Source organism: Cinclus cinclus, chromosome 8, assembly GCF_963662255.1.
Source record: "Cinclus cinclus chromosome 8, bCinCin1.1, whole genome shotgun sequence".
NCBI lineage: Eukaryota > Metazoa > Chordata > Aves > Passeriformes > Cinclidae > Cinclus > Cinclus cinclus.
This window is the reverse complement of record NC_085053.1, coordinates 960,346-982,205: the sequence shown is the minus strand read 5'-3', so window position 1 is coordinate 982,205 and position 21,860 is coordinate 960,346. Positions and strand designations below refer to the sequence as shown.

The following is a 21,860-nucleotide window of genomic DNA, read 5'->3' as shown; positions in this document are numbered from 1 at the left end:
CAGCACACAGACACTGGGCACATACATTTTATTCTGGGGATAAAAATTGCTTATACATTTGGCAGCAACTATTTTCATAAAAGACTTTTATAAAAAATGTAAAAATAAGCAAATATTTTCCATTATTAATATAGGAAAATGCTGCTGTGTGAATGGTTACTCTACAACTTATGAGATAAAATACCACCTTAAGGAGATATTATCTTTACAAGTAGTTTAAAAAAAAAAAAAAAAAGGATAAGAAAGGCAGAGGGCCATCATATTAACAGGCCAGGCATGGAACCAGCTTCATTCCACAGAAAGCACTCGTCTTGTAAAAGGCAGCCGCATACATAAAAAAAGGCACTTGGTTATTTGGAGCTAAGGAGCCAAAGCCCTTTGCTTCTTTAGTATGGATGCAGCAACATTTCGTAATTTGCAGTGAAAGGTGTACCTGGACAGACCTACCCTGGAGGTCTGAGTCAGCTGCAGCTGAGCTCTGCAGGCCATGCTGCAGTGGGAACTTCACACAGAATTAAAAACTTCAGCCCAAAGCAACGGCCCTGGGAACCAGCACCTCCTGAGGCCCTGCCTTCATGTACCATTGAGTGGAATTGGGAATTAAAAAAAAAAAAAAAAAAAGGAAAAAGAAAAGCTGCTTTGACTGCTGATTAGAATGGAAAGAAAGACCAGAGACAATACTGTACATGGTAGGGTGTTGGATGGCCCAACTTCAGTCCTTTGGCAGCAGCCAGCAGCCCCGAGCTCTTTGGAAGACGTATCTGCAGCATTCCCCTGAAGAGGCAGGAGCAAACCATCCCCACAAATGTTCACTTGGGCTGCTGGCTGGTCTGGAGCCCTTCAGAGAAGCGCTGCTTTTGTGGACAGAGCGGGAAGAGCAGCTGAGGTCAGCGACAGCTGGCTTCCACAGCCCCAAAATCATCGGGGGAGCCATGCTGTGACAGAGCACGTGGGCCACCTCTGCTGGGAAATCTGCACTCAGGCTGAAACTGGGAGCAGAGCACAGCCCCAAAGCTGTGCACTGAGCTGCAGAAGGCGATGGTTTCTGAGTGGTTTGTTCTGCTGCCACAGCCCAGCTCCTGGCTCGGCACTCAGCGCTGCAGCCTCCGTGTGCTGCCAGGGGAACACAAGGTAGTTCTTACCCAGGGCTGCAGCAAAAGGAACTTTCCAAAGGGCTGGATGTTGTTCCTGACGCAGAAGGACACACACTGCAAACATGTCAGCACGTGTTTGACACTTGATAATACCATAAAGAGGCAGCATATGGTATCTGGAAGACAGGACACACAGCCACCCTTGGATGGAGGGGAGGGGACTACTGTGCAAGAACGCTGGGAGCTTGTGTTAGAAGTTTTTGATACACTCGTGTGCTCATCCCAAAAAGATCTGTATCAGTTGCAGTGCATCTCTTCTGGCATGGGAGCCCACGAAGGCAGTCATGGACACTCCTGGCAGGATGGGGGGGCGTGGGGAGGGTAGTGTGTCAAAACGGTCAGGGGTGTCTCGGGAAGAGATGGGACCACACCGTGGTGGGAAGACCAGGCCAGACCAGCGTTTTCAGGAGGGAATATAACAAAACAACCAACCTAAAAAGACTATATGCATATATAATCTCCTAATATCTGGGGAGCAGGCAGTGAGGATGCTAAGGGGTGTTAGTGGGTCTCTAGAAGACACACTCCTGAAGGGGAAAGGGTGAAGCTGCATGACAGGAGGTGTCACTTGACCTGCAGGTGTTTCAGGAGGTCCAGCTCGCTTGCTGAGCAAGAGCGGACAAGGGAAGGAAGGGGGCTGGGAATGTGGGTGCAGCTCTGAGCTGTGTCAAGGCAACTTGAACTCGAGGAGAACTAGTAGAAGGTGCTTCAGAGAGAGGTTATGTGGGTAACAGGAGGAGTAACAAAATAAGGATACAAAGCTGGTTTTGGCTAAATTTCTGGAGAAATGACCGCAAGATGTATTAAGCTGAAGAGCTGTCTCCCCAGAGCAATGGTGGAACACGTTTAAAAGCAGACTGGAGAATCCAGTGCAGACAGCAGTCACGTCCAAGGTGCGTGGGAGTTGGTTAGAACTGGTCTTCTCCATCACCAGCATCTACAGTTCTCCGTTTAGCATAAAAGCATACAAGTCTACAGCGACCACAGTCCCTCCAACAGAAGAACATCCTGGGCTCATTAAGACTCTTGGATACTAAAATGGTTCTTCATTTTCGTCCTGGAAGACCTTCATGAGTTCTGGAGTCCGCTTTAGTGGGGCTGCACCGTGGGCAGCCTTCAGGCGTACACCTGCATGTTGCTCCGCTGCTGCTCCGTCATGTGGGCAGCCGCTGGCCCGCGCTGGTTGTTACTGGGACTGGTGGCCACGTCGGACCAGTCAGAGGCAGAGTGTGGCGAAGAGCTCGACCACTGGTCCGGAGATTCGGGCGATGGAGTTAGGTACGGGTGCTCCCCTTGTAAGTGCCGGTTGTGGCTAGGAGTCCGTTCTGTGGCCGAGGAGTAGCAGCTGTGCTGGGAGGGAGGCGTGGGGTACTTGCCCATCGAGCTCTGGAACTGGTGGTAGGCTGGGAGGACCGTCTGAGCCACCTGCCCGTCCTGCTGGGGGATGGCAGCCATGGAGAACGAGGCGCTGGGCAACTGGGCTAGGTCTGGGATCTGGTACATGGAGCCAAGAGGCCCAGCCATGTTCTGAGCGCAGTTTGACTGGGCCTGCTGCGGCAGTGCTTGCTGGCTTATGCTGCCCTTGGGAACCAGCTGGAAAGTCATGATGGGGGGCAAAGACTCCCTGGACACCCCCAGGTGCTTCGCATCCGCTTGAACCAAACCGCCCTGCTGAGAAACGCTGGGATGGGAATGCATCACCTGGGGCACCATGCCGAACATCTCGTTGTACTGGGACTCGTTCACCTCCATGCGGTTCATCCACTCGCTGGAAACGTTGCCCGGCCGCAGCCTGCCCAGCCCGCTGTTGGGAGGGGTGGTTCTGTGCTGTGACAGCAGCTGGCTGACGGATGGCAACACCGTGCTGGAGCCGCGTCCCAGGGGCTGCAGCTCGTGGAGGTTGGAGAAGGACATGGTGTGCGCAGCCTGCACCGACGGAGCAGCCAGCAGTGAGCTGGGTGACGAGTGCAGCACCCCTGGCGATGGCATCACAGGAGAAGAGGTTGGTTCAGATGCAAAAGCGTGGGGAGACTCCAGGGAATCCACCGGTGACAAGGTCACTGAGCTCTCTGAAAACTGCCCCTTGCCCTCACTGAGGGACTTCTTCCTCCTCCTCTTGGCATCTTTGGTGAGGCTGGTGGGCATGCCTTTGGCGTTTGGTTTTCGTGACTTCTTGCTTAGCGAAGCGTGTTTCAGGTTGAGGAAGGACCTGTTGGGGCCACAGATGACTGGGGAGAGGGCAGAGTTCAGCATGGCCCCAGGGTGGCCAGCAGGGCTGTGGGCCACGTTGTACTCATTGAGGAGCTGCACGATGTCGTGGTGCATCCGGTCCTGGGCCACGTCCCGGGGCAGCCGATCCATGTGGTCCGTGATGTCTCGGTTGGCAAAATGGTCCAGCAAGATTTTTGCGGCTTCGAAGCTGCCTTCCCGAGCAGCGAGGAAGAGTGGAGTCTCCTCCTGGAAACACGGAGAGTAAATATTTTAGCAGCTTCTGCGTGGGGGGACTGACTGACAGCCCTTACGGTGTGGCAGCCTGCCAAACACTGTATAATGCAGTGTCACAGTGACAGTCCCCTGGAGTCACCCACCCGGAGAGCTGCCCACTGAAAAAGGCAGATTACAGATGACTTCATACACAGCAGTGGAGCACAGGCTCAACTTTCCCACCAGGAAGGGCACTTACTGTGCCCTGGATCCTTGGAGGAACCTCCAAGCACCTGGTGCCTTTCTCCTGCTGCCCCCTATGAGGGAAAGGTGCAAAAGACTAGAACAGCCCAGTAAGGAACTTACTTGTTGGTAGCTCTAAAATCCACTGAGCAATACATAAACAATCCAAAAAAGATACTTCAGGCAGAGAAGAGAAATCAAGGGCTAAGACACAACAAAAACTAACAGCTACAGAACATCTGGACAGTGCAGACAGTGTCGCACAGAGGTGCTTGTCCCCCATCTCCACGCTGCACTGACATCCCTGGAAATGCCACAGAACACAACTGCTGCTGTGCCAACAGCTGTTTTTTTGTCTGCTCACTAGAATCCAGCTGTTTGACCACAGCAGCACTTCACCAGCTGCTCTCACACTCCACTGACTGTGTCTTGCATTCCTTCCCTTCGAGGAAAGCAGGACAGCACTGATGCCCAGCACTTGGCCAAACAAGGAAAAGACCTGCTCTCCCATACCAGAAACCCTGTATAAGACACCCAGCACCTGGGGAGAGCTTCAGTCACAGTCTGGGTTTGGAAGGCCTGCACTGAGCACCCAGTTAAGAAAATCTGAACTTAGCTCACTATCAACAGAGAAGAGATGTTCTGAGTTAGGAAGCACAGGCTTGCTGATACTGCCACAGTGTACCTTGTTATCCTGCATGTCTCTGTTGGCTCCATTTTTCAGCAGTACTAGTGTTGCTTCCACATTGTTGACAGCAGCAGCCCAGTGAAGAGCAGATTTACCTGCAGGGAAGCACAACCACCTCAGTAACAAAACCCAAGGAGCTATTTTGCTACTTTGCTTCTCCTCCAGCATTGTTGAACCAACCCACTGTGCAGCAGCTCATTACCACTGGAGGACTTTGCAGGAGAGCCCAGTGTGTGATTTAGCACAGAATTCACGAAGAGCCCCCACTCTGGGAGAGCAGAACCCAGCCCTCCCTGCCCACACTGTGGCAAATATTTGCCCAGCCTGGCACATGGTGTTCACATTACCATGGTCATCCACGGCATTCACATCAGCCTGGCAATTAATGAGCTCGGCCACCATCCCTTCCACAGCCAGACGTGCAGCCAGAATTAATGGGGTTGTCCCATCATTCATCCGAGCATCCAAGTCAGTCACTCTGTTACGGATCAGGATCTGGAGAATAGGGGAAGATGAATTTTTTTTTTCAATGTCACTACAGACCAAACCCGAGGATTTGGCAGAATCTCAAAAGAAATTTTACAGTGACAAAGAAGCCTGAGCACCAAAATGCAAGAAAATAGGTGACAGGGGCAAACAGACCAAATAAATACACGCCAGATGATTTATGCACATTGAGCTCTTTGAGCTACGAACACCTGAGGAAACTGGATGCAAAACAGCTCTGCCTGGCCACCACACTGCGGAAGAGCAGAGCTGTGAGCAAACAGAGCACAGCTTGGACAGACTCATATAAACACAGAGCTCTCCAATGGCCATACCTGGAAGACCCCCTGGGCATCAGCAGCCACGGCTGCATGCAGAGGGGTCCGTCCCATATTGTCCCGGGCATTGGCATCCGCCCCGGCATCCAGGAGCCGCTTGGCAGCATCGGCTCGGGAGTAGCGGGCTGCCAGGTGCAGAGCCATCTCCCCTGTGCGGTCTGTCTGAGCCTGCAGGTTGGCCCCCTGGTAGATCAGGTCTGTGATGATGTTTGCTGAGGAGTCTTCCCCATCCTCGTCGTCCTCGCTGATGTCGGAGCCGCCCGCGCGCAGAGATGCCAACATCAGTGGAGTGCATCCGTCTGCAGAGGGGGAGATGGGGATACAGTAACCTGGCGAAGGCATGGAAACCTTCCTACAATCCTTCTCCCCCGAGCTACAGACAATCCCTCCAGCTGCTTTAACCCAGACCTCTTCTTAAAGCCCAACAGTTCAGCGAGTTGTCTTCCTTCCAAGCATGAGTACCTACTGCAAACCAAACAGAACTTGAGATAGTCCTCTAAAGACTGAGATCATCACAAAGCAAAAAAAAAAAAAAAACAAAAAAAAAAAAAAAAAAAAAAAAACAACTTTGCTGCTAAAGTGTAAAACTTCCACAAAAAGTAAAGGCTAGCCGAGAGAAGAAAGGGCTATAAAAATCCAGGTTATCTGACAACTAAGTGCAACTGTTCATACAGACGTTCCAATCACATCCCTGGGGAAAAGAAACAGTTGAAGGAAAAATTACTGAACACCTTGCCACTGATCATTAATAACATCCACTTCAGATATTAACCTGAAGTGAAATGCAGACAAAAGCCTTTGTATCTACAGTGAGGTTATCACGAGAAGGATCCTGAAGTTGTGACAGTCAAGCACTCAAAGCTGACAAATGCCTCAGGCTGAGTATTCTCACACAGTCTGAGTACTGACACTGGTCTTACTCTCCTCAAGTCTCCAGTGATGGGATGCCCACAAAGGCTAAAGTCACACTCGTCCAACCAGGATCTCTGCATTGTCAGTGGAAGGAGAAAGGCTCCTCCAAACTTCTAATTTAACTTAGCTCCCTCTGATGAATCTCCCTCTCTGCTAATCAGCGAGGACAGTGCAGGAAGACCACCTCATGCTGCTGAATTTTCACCCTTGTTAATACCATCCTTGATGCAGGAAAATTAAGATTAAAAACATCTCCACATATTTTCAGCAACCCATAAAAATCCCGAGTGCTTCAGCTCCAGCAGCCTCCGAACATTACGTGATATTCCCTAAAACCCCAAGACTGCAGCTGTAGACACTGATGCTTCCTTGCTGATTTTACTGCTTTCCTGCACATCCTTCAGAGGCACCTGGAAACCAAGAGGGACTGAGACAGCAGCAGAAAGAAACCTTGCTCTGCTAATCACTCCACTGGAGAAATACAAGACCATTTTTTCAGCAAGTACCTGATTTGTCACATGGGCAAGCAGGGGACAAACAACAGCTTCTCTGCAATTACAGAGCACTGCACAAAGCCACACTGGGGTTCTGTGCACATAAACAAGGTGGTATCTCCTACTGGAAGTAACACACACGGCTCTAATGCCCTGTTCCCATTTCCCAGCTTCTGATCACTGAGTCTTCCCAGCTTTCTGCTTCAGGACAGTTCCAAAGCTTTCTAGAAATGCAGGGCACTGGTGGAGCAGGCTCTGCCCAGGCTCCAGCAGCCTGCACACTCCTCCTAGTGGCTCCCCGCCACAGGACACACGCCCTTCTTTCCACGCCGCTCCTTTACCAGGATTTGCTGGACAGACCGCAGCAAAGTATGGGCACGGGTTCAGTTCCAAGATCCAGCTCCTCTCTGCTGTTCTCCAAAGCTATACCTCCTTTTGTGCTTCTCCCTCCCACTGCTGGCTGTGGTCCCTTGTCCCAAATGAACACTCCTCATTATTCCAGTCAGGCTGTGGTCTCCTCCGTAGTGCCATGACACAAAGAGCAGAGAGACAGAGCACAGAAAAGAGCTTTCCTTTCCTCCAGCACCACAGCTCTGGGAAAAAGCCTCTCTCAGGATAGGTTTGGCTTGCTCAACCAGTGCAGTTGTCCTGGCCTAGCTTCTCCACAGGGATAGCACAGCGCTAAATCCCTGGAATAATTAGCTGCCACCCTTCACAAAGTTTCTCAGGTACGTACAGATCTTTTCAGAGCCTTGCAAGCTGGCCACACACAGTTGGTTTTGTGAGGCTAGCAAAAGCACATCCAGCTAGACAGTCACAATTAAGTGCTTGATGGACTACTAGAGGGGAAAAAAAAAAAGCTGTGGACACAATGTCTTTTTTCCTCCTTCCAGCTTGTTCTCTCAAAGAGCTGGAAAAGAACCCAAAAGCATCCAGCTGAAGGCAGACACCCAGCATGGAAAATTCCAGTCTAAACCACTGAAGTTTTACTAAATGAAAAAAAAAGAAGGGCATATAATAGGGACAGTTTATCAATTTTAATTATAGGTGGTGTTAGCAGTTATACATATAATTGCATTACCCTGGTTACACACTCACAATAACTCCAGTGAAAAGAATGTCCTCACTGCTCTGGGGGACACAGCAGAAGAATAGCATGGGGAGACAAAAGTGGTGGCAGCATTTTATAAAAATTCTTCTGTTTGCTGTCTTTCAGTAGCATAGCCCCTGAGTACATGCAGAGTGAGACAGTAAAGCCAGGAGTTCACCAGACCCAGGTACAAAGTACTGAAATCTAGGATATAAGGAACCCACAGGAAAAATCTCTAGGCAATGCTTTTGGAGGACACTGGAGCTCTTGGATCCCCCTAAGTCTGAGAGACTGCAGAAGGTGGTGAGTTAAAAGAGGGAACAAACCCCTGGTACACTGAGGTGTTTCTCCCCTCTCTGGAAGAGATCTCTACTGTTCAGCCTGCACCTGCAGCCAGGATCTAACTCACCCAGCTTCAGGTGGCTCCAGCCCAGACACCTGCACTCAAGTCAGTCAGCCTGAACACCCTCTGGAATTCATTAGGGGCAGCAAAGCATCACTGGGGTGTGAACCATCCAGTTTTCAGCCTTCTTGGGACAGAGGGGAACTACCTCTCAGAAGGGCTCATTTTTTCCATCTGCCTACAAAAGTAAGGGTGGCCAGGGCAGAGAAACAGCCACATTAACTGTGAGGAATCCTACCCTTCCTTACTATCCCATTATGCCAACATCTCTCAGACTTCTAATATTATTTCTGCCCCTGACAGCTGCTTGCTTCTGACTCCACAGAGAGAAATAGCTTAGAGCAGCTTGCTGGAAGCTTCACAATTGTATCTGGATGGCAGGAAAACAACTCACAGTTCAGTATTACTTCATTGCTATTGCTGGACAAAGCTTTGGGTGAACATAAGCAGTCTGGAGTCTTAAGACCATTACTGCCTGTACTTGGAAAGCTCTTACCCTGCCACACAACTAGAAGTTTCAATAGGGGAAATAAAGAAAAACTTAAATTTGGCAGAAACTGACGGTTTATGTTCTCACAGTCGTTACACAAAAAACCCTCCTTCCCTTTCCATTTAGGAGAGCTAATGGGTCAATGAGCAGAAGAGACAATAGAAAGGAACTGAGAGAATGGGTCCAGCCATCCTTAAATTGCATAGAAATAGTTGCACAAAATGCAGCAAAAACAGGAATTGCAGGATTATTAACAGCATCACCTCTCTGCATATGAGCAGGAGTCATGTTTGCAGCTCTTCCAACCACAATGAAGTTCTTGGTCAGCTGTCTCCTCTCAGAACCCAGAAATCAGTAATTGCCAGATGACCCAACCAGTCCCTTACCAGCTTATGCAGCCATCATAAAAAGCAGGAGAGGGCTCTCAGGGCATCGAGTCATTAGGGACTGAGAGAGAACAAACCTGCCTGCATGTTAAAGAAACCTTCCAAGTCCACAGTTCTGTTATCAATTCAATGACTTGATCATCCTAAGCTGAAGATATAAATCAGGGAATAAAAAAAATTCATGGACAATATTGCTGCATTGCTGCTCTGTTCAGGACAGACATCTCACACACTGCTAATGAGGGTAGACTGTCTGCCAAAAAGCCAATTTATTCAGGAAAAGGCCATCCTTGCAGACTCCTCAGGTATAAAATCTGCTAAGATGGTCCTTAGAAAAGTCTAGCATAGATCTCTGCAGTGATCCAACTGGAGAAACTGGGGGTTATTTCCAGCACAATTACGCATTCAAAGTTTCTGACAATATCACGTAGGCACACACTGTTATAAATGAGATTCTACAGGTGCTTGCTAAGTGAACTCTTCCTCCTGGCTCAATGATATTCCATGTGCCATGGTTTAACCTTTCCGCCTTTTTTTTTCCCAAAGAGTGTACACTGTACTTTCCTTGAGCACTATAAAATTCCTGCTGGCATTCCTGCACACTCCATTTAATTTGTAACATTGGCAGCACCAGACACTGGAGACAGGGGAGGTGGGTGCCTGGCTGGCACCACACATGGACACTGAGTACTAACCTGGCCCTCTGACGTTGACATCCAGAACATCCACTTCTTGATCGGCCTGAGGGGGTGTGAGGGCCAGTGAGGTGCTCCCACAGACATCTGCAGCCTCCAGGTGCTGCTGTGTCCACTGGCGCTGGTCAATCTGCTCGTCCCCTTCTGGCAGCAAGGCCTGGTCCTCAGCCTGAGCACAGCAAACAAGCAGTTGCTTCAAAATACCCAGCAAGTGACACTCAGAGTTCTTGGGGTGTTCTTAGCTTTGGTGAGGTTTCTCAGGGTTTTGGTTTGCTTTCTAGCTGTTTAAGGGGGGGTTGTTTCCTTTTAAGATAATGGTGGTCTCCATTTACTTCTGTATGGCATTCTTACCATTCATACCTTCACCATACATTATCAGGCCCTGAACTGCAAGGCATGACATTAAACTTCTTGTCCCTTTTGCTGCTGTGGGGAGGGGACACTGGAACAGAAGGCACTGACTTTCTCCACCAGCCAGTGGTGGCAGTGTTAATCTGAGGATTTGCTCCTCAGACACCATTAATATATTGCCAATATTATATTATTATATTACTAATCCCTACGCCAAGGGGGGTTTTGGGCAAGGGAAGTTAATGCAGATGATTGCCCCACCAGCAGTTTCAGGTGGTATTTAAGTCTTGGAGCTCCTTACCTTAGCTCTCTTTGGCTGAGGTCCACCATCACCTGCCCAGTGCTCAGTGGTCCCAGGGTCAGCCAGGTTACCCTCTGGCATCTGCACTGACAAATTTCTGACAAACAAGGAGAACGCATCACTTTGCAGCCTGAGCAGGTGCTACTGCTGCTACTTACACCATCCTGCAGAGACTAACCAAGGGGTGCTTGCAGGTTTGGTAGCTTGGAAGCAGAGGAACCAAGAAACTACAAATTTCAGTCAGCCAACAGTGATGTTAAATGCACTTAGAACTGCAAAGTGATTTAATTCAGTGGATAAAACTTTGGAAACTTTCCCTTACTTCTGAGTCACATTTTTGATGCATTGACCTAGAGATATTAGAAGTCTGTTGTCATCTATCAACCTAAAAGTGTCTCACCTATTCCAGGAGAAAATTAGGCAAACAGTGCCTGGCTGCTGATCTATACTGCTCGGTGTCAGAATACCAAACTAAACCAGGAGACCAGATTCCTTGCTGGCATTTTATACATTACAGTTAATTAAAATCCTTCTGTCCAAAACAAGATGTTTTTAAATGTAGAGGAATAGCCTAAGAAGTTCTACCTTAAAAGGAGGCTTTCTCCTGCAAGTTAAGTGCCTTTGATGAAACATGTATCATGTATCTCAAAATCCTCAAGCCACTAATAAACAGAATGCCAGCGGCCTAAATGCAGACTTACTTGAGACCAACAGCATCTTCCCCAACGGGCTCTCTGCGTTTGTGGTTGCTGGGATCCCTGCGCAGGATGAATCCCTCTGGCAGCCACAGAGAACCATGCTTGCGCTTGCGCTTGGCCATCATCACACCCAAGAGAAGGATCAGCAGGATGATCAAAGCTGCCACAGCAAGCAGGTAAAGCAGCTGGGTCTTCGGTGGCAACAAGGGCTCACCTGAAAATTCCAGTTAAGACACAGTGTGATTAACACAGTGGAGACAACAACCTTCAACCTCCAGACTCTTTTCGCAGCACAGTCCTTCCCACAGGAAGCATGCTCTCTCTACACAGAGTTTAGGCTCCACTGAGACTGCTGTAAGTACACATCACTTCTTTCTGACTTCCCTTGGTCTGGTTTTTCCAAGTATTTTTTAGAGTATCTGGCTGCTGAACCAAAGATCTTCCTCCAGCCACCCTTGGCATAGAGCTGACCTACATGAAGATACAAGCATGACCCAACTAGGAAAAGCAATAGTGCCAATCTAGAACAGGTTTGCAGCTGAGCCTCCAACTGAGTGAGATGGAGCAGAAATCAAAGAGATTACATATTGCCAGAGGAGAAAACATCTGGTAGACTGGACTGAGGCATGCTTCCCAGCCTTTCTCTCCGAACAGCACCTTCTCCATTGCATTCATGGCTTAAAGCACATGAATGATTTTGGTGCAGAGATCACCACTGCACTGCGGTACCATGAGAGATTACTGATTCTACAAGTATTAAAGTCACTGGACTCTAAATTAAATGCCCTGCCCTACTAAACCAGATGTCCCTTCTGTGTACTTTGCACAAACATACTCCTATAACTGGGGACAAACAAGTTATCTCCCAGAAACCATACTGAACACAAAAAGAGGATAATCAATATTCTGAGTATTTTGCAAGCCCAAGTTTGAAGAATCCTCTCCCAATATGCAATTCTTCCTCTGCAATTACTCACTTTGGACAGACACAAAAGGATAGGGCAGCATGCCCTTGATGGCCTGAGCAGCTAGGAGAGCTGCAGCAGCTTCTGTGTTGTGAAAGCATTGCTCTGAGTCCTCTGCACACTGGCGGTTGTCAATCTCCAGGAACACCTTGGTGCTGCAGAGACACAGAAAGAGGACACAGGAGTCAGTGAGAGAAACTTATGCCAAAGCAGTGGGTTAAACCCAGCAGCCTTTTACGTTACTTTTTCTACTTTGACAATGGGCAGTTGCAATAGCATTGCATTTTCCCATTTAAAAAATAGCCTACAGCCCTAAATAGTCTAGAATATCCCACACAACTACAAGCAAGAGTTACCAGCACAACAAGGCCAGAGGGGGCCTGCTGGAACCCAGAAGCCTGGGAGTTTTGAACTTCCTGTGCTTTCTGACACTGACTCCCTGGAGAACACTGCTTTTGACTTTGGGCCTTGGAAAAGGCTTCCAAAATTGAGTGATGGAGTTAAAGTCACGGGTGTGTATTTAAAATACAAGGGTGTGATTTCACATGGTGAAGGGTTTGGAATTTGGGGTTTATAGAATACAGTAATAGGTAATGGGACAAGATGGAGGTCTTCCATCTGCCTTTTCTTGCACCTTCATAATTTCAGGTAGTAATTTCTGGTTGGATAGTTAGTGCTCCACTGCAGGTCACAGAGGCTTGGTTAATGGGTGAAAAGTATAAATAATATAAGCGTTAGCCCTTTATTGGATTGTTCAGCTTTAAAATACCTTGTAACTAGCTAGATGGAGCTAGAGTCAGCTCCATTTTGCTTGCTTTTAGCCGGTAGCTAGAAGTGTTGCAAAACCCTCTGTAGTTTAGATAAGATTTAATAAAGTCCGAACAAGAAACCAAGTCCAAACCAGAAATTTGTTTACTGCGGGTTTTTTATCCTGACTCTGAGTAGAGACAGAAGAAAATGAAGACAAACCACTAATTAGGTGGTGCAACTAACCCATTACAGGAGCCACTCACCCAATGACCTCCTGCTCCAGCTCTCTGTGCTTACGAACAACCACGAGCGACCGACGGCTCCGTGCCGCCGATTTCTCCCCATAGTAGGGGAACACCATGGGGTTTCCCTGGGAGTCCAGCTTGATCCTCAGGTTGGTGTGCAGGAGCGTCCCCAGGGTGCGCAGGAAGCTGCGGACGTCGCCCAGCAGCTCGTCGGGGGGCATGAGGACCACGATGATCAGGGTGCCCTCTGCCAGCTTCTCGGCTTTGTCACCGGCACAGTCCAGCCCGTCCCAGCCACACTCCTCGCTGTTGCAGCCCTGGTCACAGCGCCCGTCTGCGTAGTGATCTGCACAGTACTTGTCGTACCTGGAGCAGGGAGAGGCTTATGGGCAGCACACAGCACTGCTGTGCTCTGCACAGCACACCTGCAGTCTGGCTCTTTTGCTCTGCAGCACCATTTGAGGCTAAACGATGCTCATAATCAGGAGAAGAAATGCAAGCCCAGGATAAGCTTTCACCCTCTCAGGCTGCAAGTAGGAAGCACAGAACCCCTCCCAAGAACCCATTATTTAATTCTGGTAACAGTGTAAGAGAACAGCTTATTCTGTTTACTGAGATGTCTAAAACCTCTTGCTTCACCAAGGGAGCACCATCACTGCAAAGCTGTAGCATTTGTCACAGATAACTGAAGAGAAAGAAGTGCCACCACAAATGAGCTAGAAAATGGCAGTCAGAGGCAGCAAACACAGCTGGGATTAAAATACAGGTATTGCTGGCAAGCAGCAAAATTCAGGATAGCAGGCAGCACTATTAAAATCTAGTACAAGGCAAGCTGCCTCCTATTTACATTTCCAGGGAAAGCAGGGTACATCCATCACTCGGGTTAAAACATTACCATTGTTCAGGTTATTGACTTTGTGTACAGCACAGAAATCCCAAAAACAGATGAGAAGCACACAGAGCAGCAGAAACTCCTGGGTGCCAAGCTTTCAGCAAGGACAGAGAGAGAAACAATGAGAAAGAAGGGAGCAACAGGCAGGAGCTGTGTTAGTCACACAGAGAGAATGTTCTCAGCATCAAGCCTTACTTGCACGTCCTGCTATTTTGCTGACACTCAAAGTTGTCAAATAGGCACTCAGGCGTGTTGCAGAACTCATCGCACTGTCCATTGAAAAGCATCCAGCAGCGCAGGGAGGAGGAGCAGTTGGCCCAAGGATCCTCCATTTTCAAGGAGCAGTCACCCCCATCCCACTGGCATGCGTGGGTGTTACAGTCTTCATCACAATAGCCATCCCTGGCTTTTTCTGCACACTGGGAATCCAGGCATCCTCGGGGCTCTGGGCTGAAAGTTACAGGCTGCTCACAGTGGCTGCCCTGGCTGTGAGCAGGGCACTGGCAGTAATAGTAAGGAGGCTGAGGATGAGGGTGGCAGCTGCCCCCATTCTGGCACGGGGCACTGGCACAGCCCGGGTTTGTCTGGCATTCCTCTCCCACAGACAGCTTGGGGCAATAGCACCGTGGACCAGAAGACGTTTGGATGCATTGCTCCCCCTTCTTGCATTTCACTTGTCCACAGGTACTGTGGCTGCTGAACTCACATTTTGCTCCTGAATAACCCTATGGGGTGGAAAAAAAGGGCAAAACAATCAGTGTCACAAACCTATTCTTCCACACTCTGAGGGCTGGAGGCAAAGTGTTGCATGCAATTCCTTTCTCCCCTGTAACTCCTCTAGGCTCACTGCAGGAGCCATGACTTTCTGGACCTAAATTCATGGATAAACTAGAAAATCGCAAGGCTCTATTATGTCTGGAAAACAGCCTAGAAGGAGCCACAAACAAGGGAAATGTTGCAGCAAGCACAGAAAACACAGGGCTGTGCAAAAAAAGAAGTTGCAATTTAATGGTAGGTTTAAGACAAAAAAGCCAACTGTGATACTTAAAGACCATACTTGTTTGGGAGGCTGCATCACTCTCCTGGAAGCCCCGCTAAGCAGATCAACTAAAGGATGTGGGTAAAGAGTGTCCCATCTTCCCCTGCAGTGAAACAGTGGGAGCCTAGGCAGAGAACTCTGGAGGCTGAGCAGGCAGTGCAGTGTGGAGACACGGTGCTTACCGGGGAACATTGGCAGATGAAGCCATCAGGCATGTTGCTGGCCACAGCGCAGGTGCCACCGTTCTGGCATGGCTTGCGGGGACACACGTCGATGACACTCTCACAGTGACGGCCTGGGGTGGAGCACAGGGGGAGAGGAGAGCAGAGGAACGTGTGAGTGATCACTCCAAAAAACCATCACAGCACAGAACACTCCTGTGGGTAACCAGAGAGCTAGGCACTCCAGTGAGAGTGCTTTGGAGGGAGTCTCTTTGGATAACACGTGGTGTCTGCATAGCTGCCTCAGCTACAATTCTGATTTAGCTTCTGAGCCGATATTAGTGCTGCCAGTTAAATATGGCAGAGGAAGTGCTAATCCTAAATAAAAACCAGTAGATCATAAAAATGTTAAACAGCTGAAGAAAGCAATAAAAATGGATTGGACTCACCGTATTTTAAGCAATTGCTGAAAAGAACATTTAACAATGTGGATTTAACACCGCATGACTGTTGTTACATTTCTCTGCATTACTGACAGATTCAAAATTCATTTTGTGGGAAATGAAGTGGAAAAATTTTTAAAATCGATTAATTGAAAGTTATGCCAAAGGTCCCAATGCTCAATTAACACTGGCAAATTTAACAGGAGAAGCCCCACATGATAAAGCTGAAAATCAGGAAGTAGATTTGCCCAGAGCAGTGTTCAGTGATGTCCAGCAAGCTGCTTGCCCTGCTTCTGACCCCAGAAGGAGATTTTGTGCAAATAAGACAAGGGTCAGAAGCTACAAGGTGCATTTGGGGACAGCTGACCATGTCTGCCTCCTCAAGAACACACACAACATGGCAGGAACACAGACCATGCTGCTGTCATCTCCAAGTCAGCCAGGCACAGAACCTGGAAGCAATGTACCACACGAGTCTGGGGGCTCCTAAGACTTCTTTACTTTTTGCAAAATGCTCAATGAGTCCAAATCACACTGTAACATGAACAAACAGCTCTCAGGACCAGATGTACCAGGAGTAAACAGGAGCACCAAGCAGAGCCTCCTCAAACTCATCAGCCAGAGATCTTACTGCACTGACCAGCTCTGCAGCAGCTCCCAGAGTCAAACTGACACCAAACTTCTGAAAGTTGGGGATGATCTAAGCATGACTTGGACCCCCTAGGAGAAACATTAATAGAAGTCTACAGGCATGTGCAGCCAAGGCTTTGCATACAGGGCAGGATGGCCCACAGAGTCCTGGCGTCCCACCAGTCCTAGACCACAGCAAAGCCACCCCATCCCCTCCCAGGCAGAAGGGTCATTGTGGAATGAGCAGGAGACAGACAGCTAGAGGAGGAAGCATGTTCCCCCCTCTGTGCCAAACATTTCCAGACAGACTTCATGTCTGAGACACAGCAGCTCTGCCTGCTCCTCCTGGGGTGCAGCAGGCCTGCAGTCCCCACAGCACAAGACCCAGCAACTCTTCCAGGAGGGTCAGAAGCCACATGAGGCATAATTCATAAAAGCAACCTTAACAGACAAGCTTAAAATAAATCCATCTGGTGGCCTGCACCAGTGTCCCACCAGCTCCACTTCCCTCATTCATCACTCTTCCAGGAACTCCTTTTGGCAGGTTAAGAAATGCATTCAAAAAGTCTACATTAGTTCTTCAAACATGTATCTTTGTGATTTCCTTGCATCTGAAACTCACAAATTTAGTGGGAAAATCACAGCATCTTTAAATTTTAGGAAAAAGTAAGAGTAAAAACTGCTGGTAAAGCATGCAGGAAAGGTTACTGGTTAGCAGGGAAAGTGAAAGGCTTTAATGGAGGAGAACTGAATGCATAAGAACTTATACTGACATGGAAAATGGAAAGCTGAAAGTTAAGTCACATCTGGAGACTATTAGACCAAACTTAAGCTCAGTGGGAGGCAGAGAGCAGAATAGCAGCAATGCTAACAAAGAGGAGCTCTAGAGAGAGTGAGACATAGTCTCCACAGCATGAAGTTGTGATTCCAAGTCGGATTGTGGAAGGATCACCAAGCTAGGAATGTACAGCCTGTCTGTGCATAGAATGCTCTATCCTGACCACATCACCAATGTAAGGACAAAAGGCAGTAAGGAGTAGAAAAGGAGGTCAAAAGTTGGCTGTATTTTATAGACAAAATGCATATGGCTGCTTCATAATAGGAAAGGCTACAGATAAGCTGACACGTGAATTGTTACACTTTAAATATTAGAAATGTGAATTTATGAAGACAAGAAAAGCACCACAAAGAAAGAAAAGTCCATGAAGCCAAGTGTCTCAGGAGATTCCTTTGCCTGACACAGCTCTGGAAGCCAAACTTCTTGGAAGGTTTAGAAGAACGACTGATTTTAAAAACTGAAACATGCTGTAGGGAAACAATCAGACATTGTGAAGTGGCTGGACAGCAGCACTGCCAGGAAGGGACAGAACTCGAGACCATTTCTCGAGATGCTGCCATTAAACTGGCAGCGTGTTTGTGACTACTCACCAGTGAAAGCACTACGGCAGATGCACCTGTAATCGTTTGTCAGCTGGACACAGTCCAGGCTCCCTCGGGGGTTGCAGGGGTTGGAGAGGCACTCGTTGATGTCACCCTCACAGCGTTCTCCTGCAAAGCCCTGGGGGCAGAGGCAGCTGTAGCCCCCGATCTGGTCAATGCACTGCCCTCCGTTGAAGCAGCGGGGAACTCCAGAGTCAGAGATGCAGTCGTCCACATTCTCCTCACAGAAGCGCCCTGTCAACACAGCCAAGAGTGACAACTTGAGCATACAGCACCGTGGCTGCCTTTCTTATGATGCCTTAATTCAGATTCTTTATTGCATTAATATGTAACTCTGAACTTTGTATGTTAACAAATTCTCTTCGCAGCTTAGTTAGCCAAAACAATCCTTTTCCAGCCCTAGGACATCGTTGCAGCTTCAGGCCCAAAAAAGTGCAAACAGCAACAAATTAAGGAGAGCAATCTGGGATGATGGGACTGCATCACCTGGAGCTGGAATTGGACAATTAACCCCAATATGTGAATGGACCAAAAGTGGGAAAACTCATGACCAGTTGTCCATTTTGAGGTCCATCTTGGGTGGAGCTGGGCTCTTGGACTGCCCAAGGTGAATCCTTTGAAGGCCTTTTAATAAATCCCTACTTTATTCCTTTAACACTGTCTAGCCTCTGTTCCAGGCAGCCTCTCAAGACATCACCTACACTACTCATCAAGTTTTAAGGCCATGTCACACACAGTCCCTGAAATAAGCAGGTAAAGATCCTAGAGTAATATACTCCACACCCTCTGCAGACAGCCAGCTCCAAAGCAGGCTCAGAATACATGTGTTTTTCATCCAGGCTGCCCTCAGTGCTAGGCCATCCTGGTATTTGACAGCTTTCATACTTGACTTAATTTCAGGGCATAATTAAAAGTACAAAACCAATCCAAGCCCAAAAAAGATGCACTTGGTTTAGCCCTGGGACCGAGCAGAGCCCGGGAGCTCCATGCTGTCCTTGAAAAGCCACGACCTGCCACCAGGCTACCCTGGAACTGGGCAAAGAGCATTAGAGCATTTGTAGCAACAGCAAGGCAACAGAAAAAGCAGTTGGGATAAAACAGATTCATCCAGTCTGGCTTCTGAAGACCTACAGCAAACCCCCACCAGCAGCCAGGGAGGGCAATTTCTTCCTCTCCCTGTAGGATTTCCTTTCAAGGGACAAAGTCTGGTGCTGGTTCTGCTTTCACTGCATAAAGGGACAGAGAGGGGAAGTTTATTGCTGTTGTTCCAACCAGAGCAAGTAAAATCCTTCACCTACATATGGAGGATGCTTATACTGGCATCAGTAAAGTATACCAATTACAAACTGGGCCAGGGACAAAAACTAAGCTTTACTATGCTAAATAATTGTATCAAGTCTTCTCTAATTCCTTTCATTTACAAAAAAAAAAAAAAAAAAAAACAAAACAAAAAAAAACCCCCAAACAAAAAAAAACCCACCAAAAAAACAAACCACCAAAAAAAAAAACCAAAACAAAACAAGAAAAGAAACAAACAGAAAACCACACACCTGTCACATCCAAAAAGTAATTTATCTCATCAAAGGAAAACTGAACGATTAAAAGCAGTACACACAGAACCTCTCAAAGGATGGTGGGGAATTTAGTGGAATACAGAAATTCTGGCAATGCAGATACTGGTACATAAATACACTCTTGGGTGTAGAGACCTAAAAAGCAAGTTTGTTTCAGCTTTTTTTTTTATTGCACGATTTCTGCCTTTTAAATGAAGAACAATATTAAGAAGACTACATGAAGAATTGCTAGTGCAGTAATTTACAATGAAATAAACACTTATCCCACTTAAAGTAGGGAGATGTGCTGAGAGCCACACTAAAGTAAATGAACTGGCGATATGCATGGGCCAGAGGCAAAAGTATTAGTTTATAATTTCATATTATTATTGTATAATTGTACGTAAATTTACATTAGAAACCAACAATTTAGCTCCATCTGACATCTAAAGATTTTGCCTACATTGAGATGACACACTTCAGAAAGAAAAAGTTCAGAGCAATGTAAAATTTTTAACTGACTTGAGAAATAAGCTTAAAAAAAGAACATGAAGTGAGAAAGCATTTACTGACAGGTTCAAATGTTAAATTCTGAATATTTTCAAAGGTAGAAGCCAGGTTCATAGGTCAGATATAAAAGAGAAGGCTAGGTTTCAAGAAACTTGACAATAAACAGGCAGCAGAATAATGCCTACTGAAAACCACTGATGTAAACTCAGGCCTACTTTTTTTTTTTTTTCCTTTTTTTTCTCCCCTAAGGAGCTTTCAATAAAAGAGCTCAAATGTGCTGAAATAGTTTAAGGTGGCCCAGAGTCACTCAACTTCTTTTCCACAAAAGACTCCAGGACACAGGACAATGAAGGGCAAAACTTTAAGCAAGTAAAGGATGCTGGGAGTTATGCAAGAACTAAGAAAATTCCCTATTTATTTCATAGCATCTTAACCAAAAAGAAACCTTGGATTTACTGTACCAAAACAGATAGGTTTGGGAGAGACCTTAACAGCAATCTCATGCATCCACACTGCCAAAGAGGGATCACACATTCCCAAGGGACACTGCCACGACCCATTCCTTTAAAAGAACATAATTTAAAAGGGAGGAAAAAAAGCAGCATTTATTTTTAAAGAGAAAATATGTATCTCATGGGACCCAGTGTGCTTTGGGAACATTCTTCAAAGAACATAATGCATTCCCTTTAAACTGTGCCTCATGAAACCAGCGGTCAGGGAGGGAGAATTCCCTCTTGTAACATCGATTTAATTGCTGAGCTTCCTACCCCGAGTTCCTGGTGGACAGGAGCACTTGAAGTGGTTGATGAGGTCGATGCACGTCCCTCCATTCTGGCAGGGCTGGAACTGGCACTCATCCACTTCATATTCACAGTTCACACCCTGGAACCCAGCCACACACTGCCAACACAGAAATAAGTGTGAATGTTCTCCCAACAGACATCTCAGAAAGGCTTGTTGGAGCCCAGAAGCCTGGGAGTGTTTTACTTTCTGTGCATTCTGACACTGACCCTCTGGAGAACACTGCTTTTGACTTGAGGCCTTGGAGAAGGCTTCCAAAATTGAGTGATGGAGTTAAAATCACGGGTGTGTGGTTAGAATAGAAATGTGTGATTTCACATGGTGAATGGTTTGGAATTTGGGGTTTTAGAATATAGTAATAGGTATGGGGCAAGATGGAGGGTTTTGGGTATCGCCTCATCTTCCTTTTCTTGTTCCTTCTTCATGATTTCAGGTAGCAATTTTTGGTTGGACAGTTAGTGCTGCACTGTGGGTGACAGGTGTTTGGTTATTGGGTCAAAACTATAAATAATACAGGTGTTAGCTCTTTAGTGGACTGTTTAGCTTTAAAACATCATATAACTAGTTACATTCAGCTCCATTTTACTCAATTTTAGCTGGTAGCTAGAAATGTTGTAGAACCCTCTGTACTTTAGATAAAATTTAACAAATAACCAAGTCCAAACAAAAAAACCTCATCTCCTTCATGTTCTTAATCCTAACTCTGAGTGAAGGTAGAAGAAAATGAAAACAAGCCACTAATTCAGTGGTGCAACTAACTCATTACAAGGCTAATACAGACAGACTGGGCAGGTTAGGACTGCCTTTGCAGCTGAAGAAGTGATTCCAAGGGCTGCACAGCCAGCAGCTTAAGCACACAACTCTATCATGTGACACATAACAGGGCACTGCAAAACTGAATTCAAGCGATTTGATTGCTGCAAAACAGTGCAGATCAAATCCTGATCCCTCTAGCACTGAAACTGGCTTAGTAATTTTGGCTTATGGTTTACATAAAACTCATCCTTTTCCTCTGGGCATGGGCTTCCAAGGAGTTCTACCTTTCTGAAAAGCTTAGGGAGGTTGATATACAATAATCTCATGGCTGACGCTGCTCTCTGCATCAGCATTAGGAAACAGAAAGCAGTGGAAATAATTTCCCACCCTGGGAGGCAAGGGATGCTTTGCCTATCCAACAGGGAAATATAACATTCATTTAATAAATTTAAAAAATATTTTAATATAAACCACACCCCAGGCAAAAAGCCTGTCCAGATAAGAACCCCCTCTCCAATGAGA

At 47.1% G+C, this 21,860-nt stretch overlaps 1 protein-coding gene across 1 annotated transcript in view; it reads right to left on the bottom strand.

Annotated features, from left to right (window-relative positions):
* Positions 1-2,270: 2,270 nt before the first annotated feature.
* The window catches only part of NOTCH2 (notch receptor 2), an 80,611-nt gene continuing 61,021 nt past the window's right edge, over positions 2,271-21,860 (bottom strand). Inside the window, exons 21-33 of the mRNA XM_062497703.1 lie at positions 20,549-20,681; positions 17,707-17,952; positions 15,227-15,339; positions 14,201-14,730; positions 13,132-13,479; positions 12,131-12,273; positions 11,157-11,367; positions 10,456-10,552; positions 9,804-9,972; positions 5,331-5,632; positions 4,857-5,004; positions 4,507-4,604; positions 2,271-3,611 (exon numbers count right to left, since the gene is read on the bottom strand). Of these exons, the coding sequence (XP_062353687.1) occupies positions 2,271-3,611; positions 4,507-4,604; positions 4,857-5,004; positions 5,331-5,632; positions 9,804-9,972; positions 10,456-10,552; positions 11,157-11,367; positions 12,131-12,273; positions 13,132-13,479; positions 14,201-14,730; positions 15,227-15,339; positions 17,707-17,952; positions 20,549-20,681 (3,879 nt within the window). The remainder of the gene's footprint in view (positions 3,612-4,506; positions 4,605-4,856; positions 5,005-5,330; positions 5,633-9,803; positions 9,973-10,455; positions 10,553-11,156; positions 11,368-12,130; positions 12,274-13,131; positions 13,480-14,200; positions 14,731-15,226; positions 15,340-17,706; positions 17,953-20,548; positions 20,682-21,860) is intronic.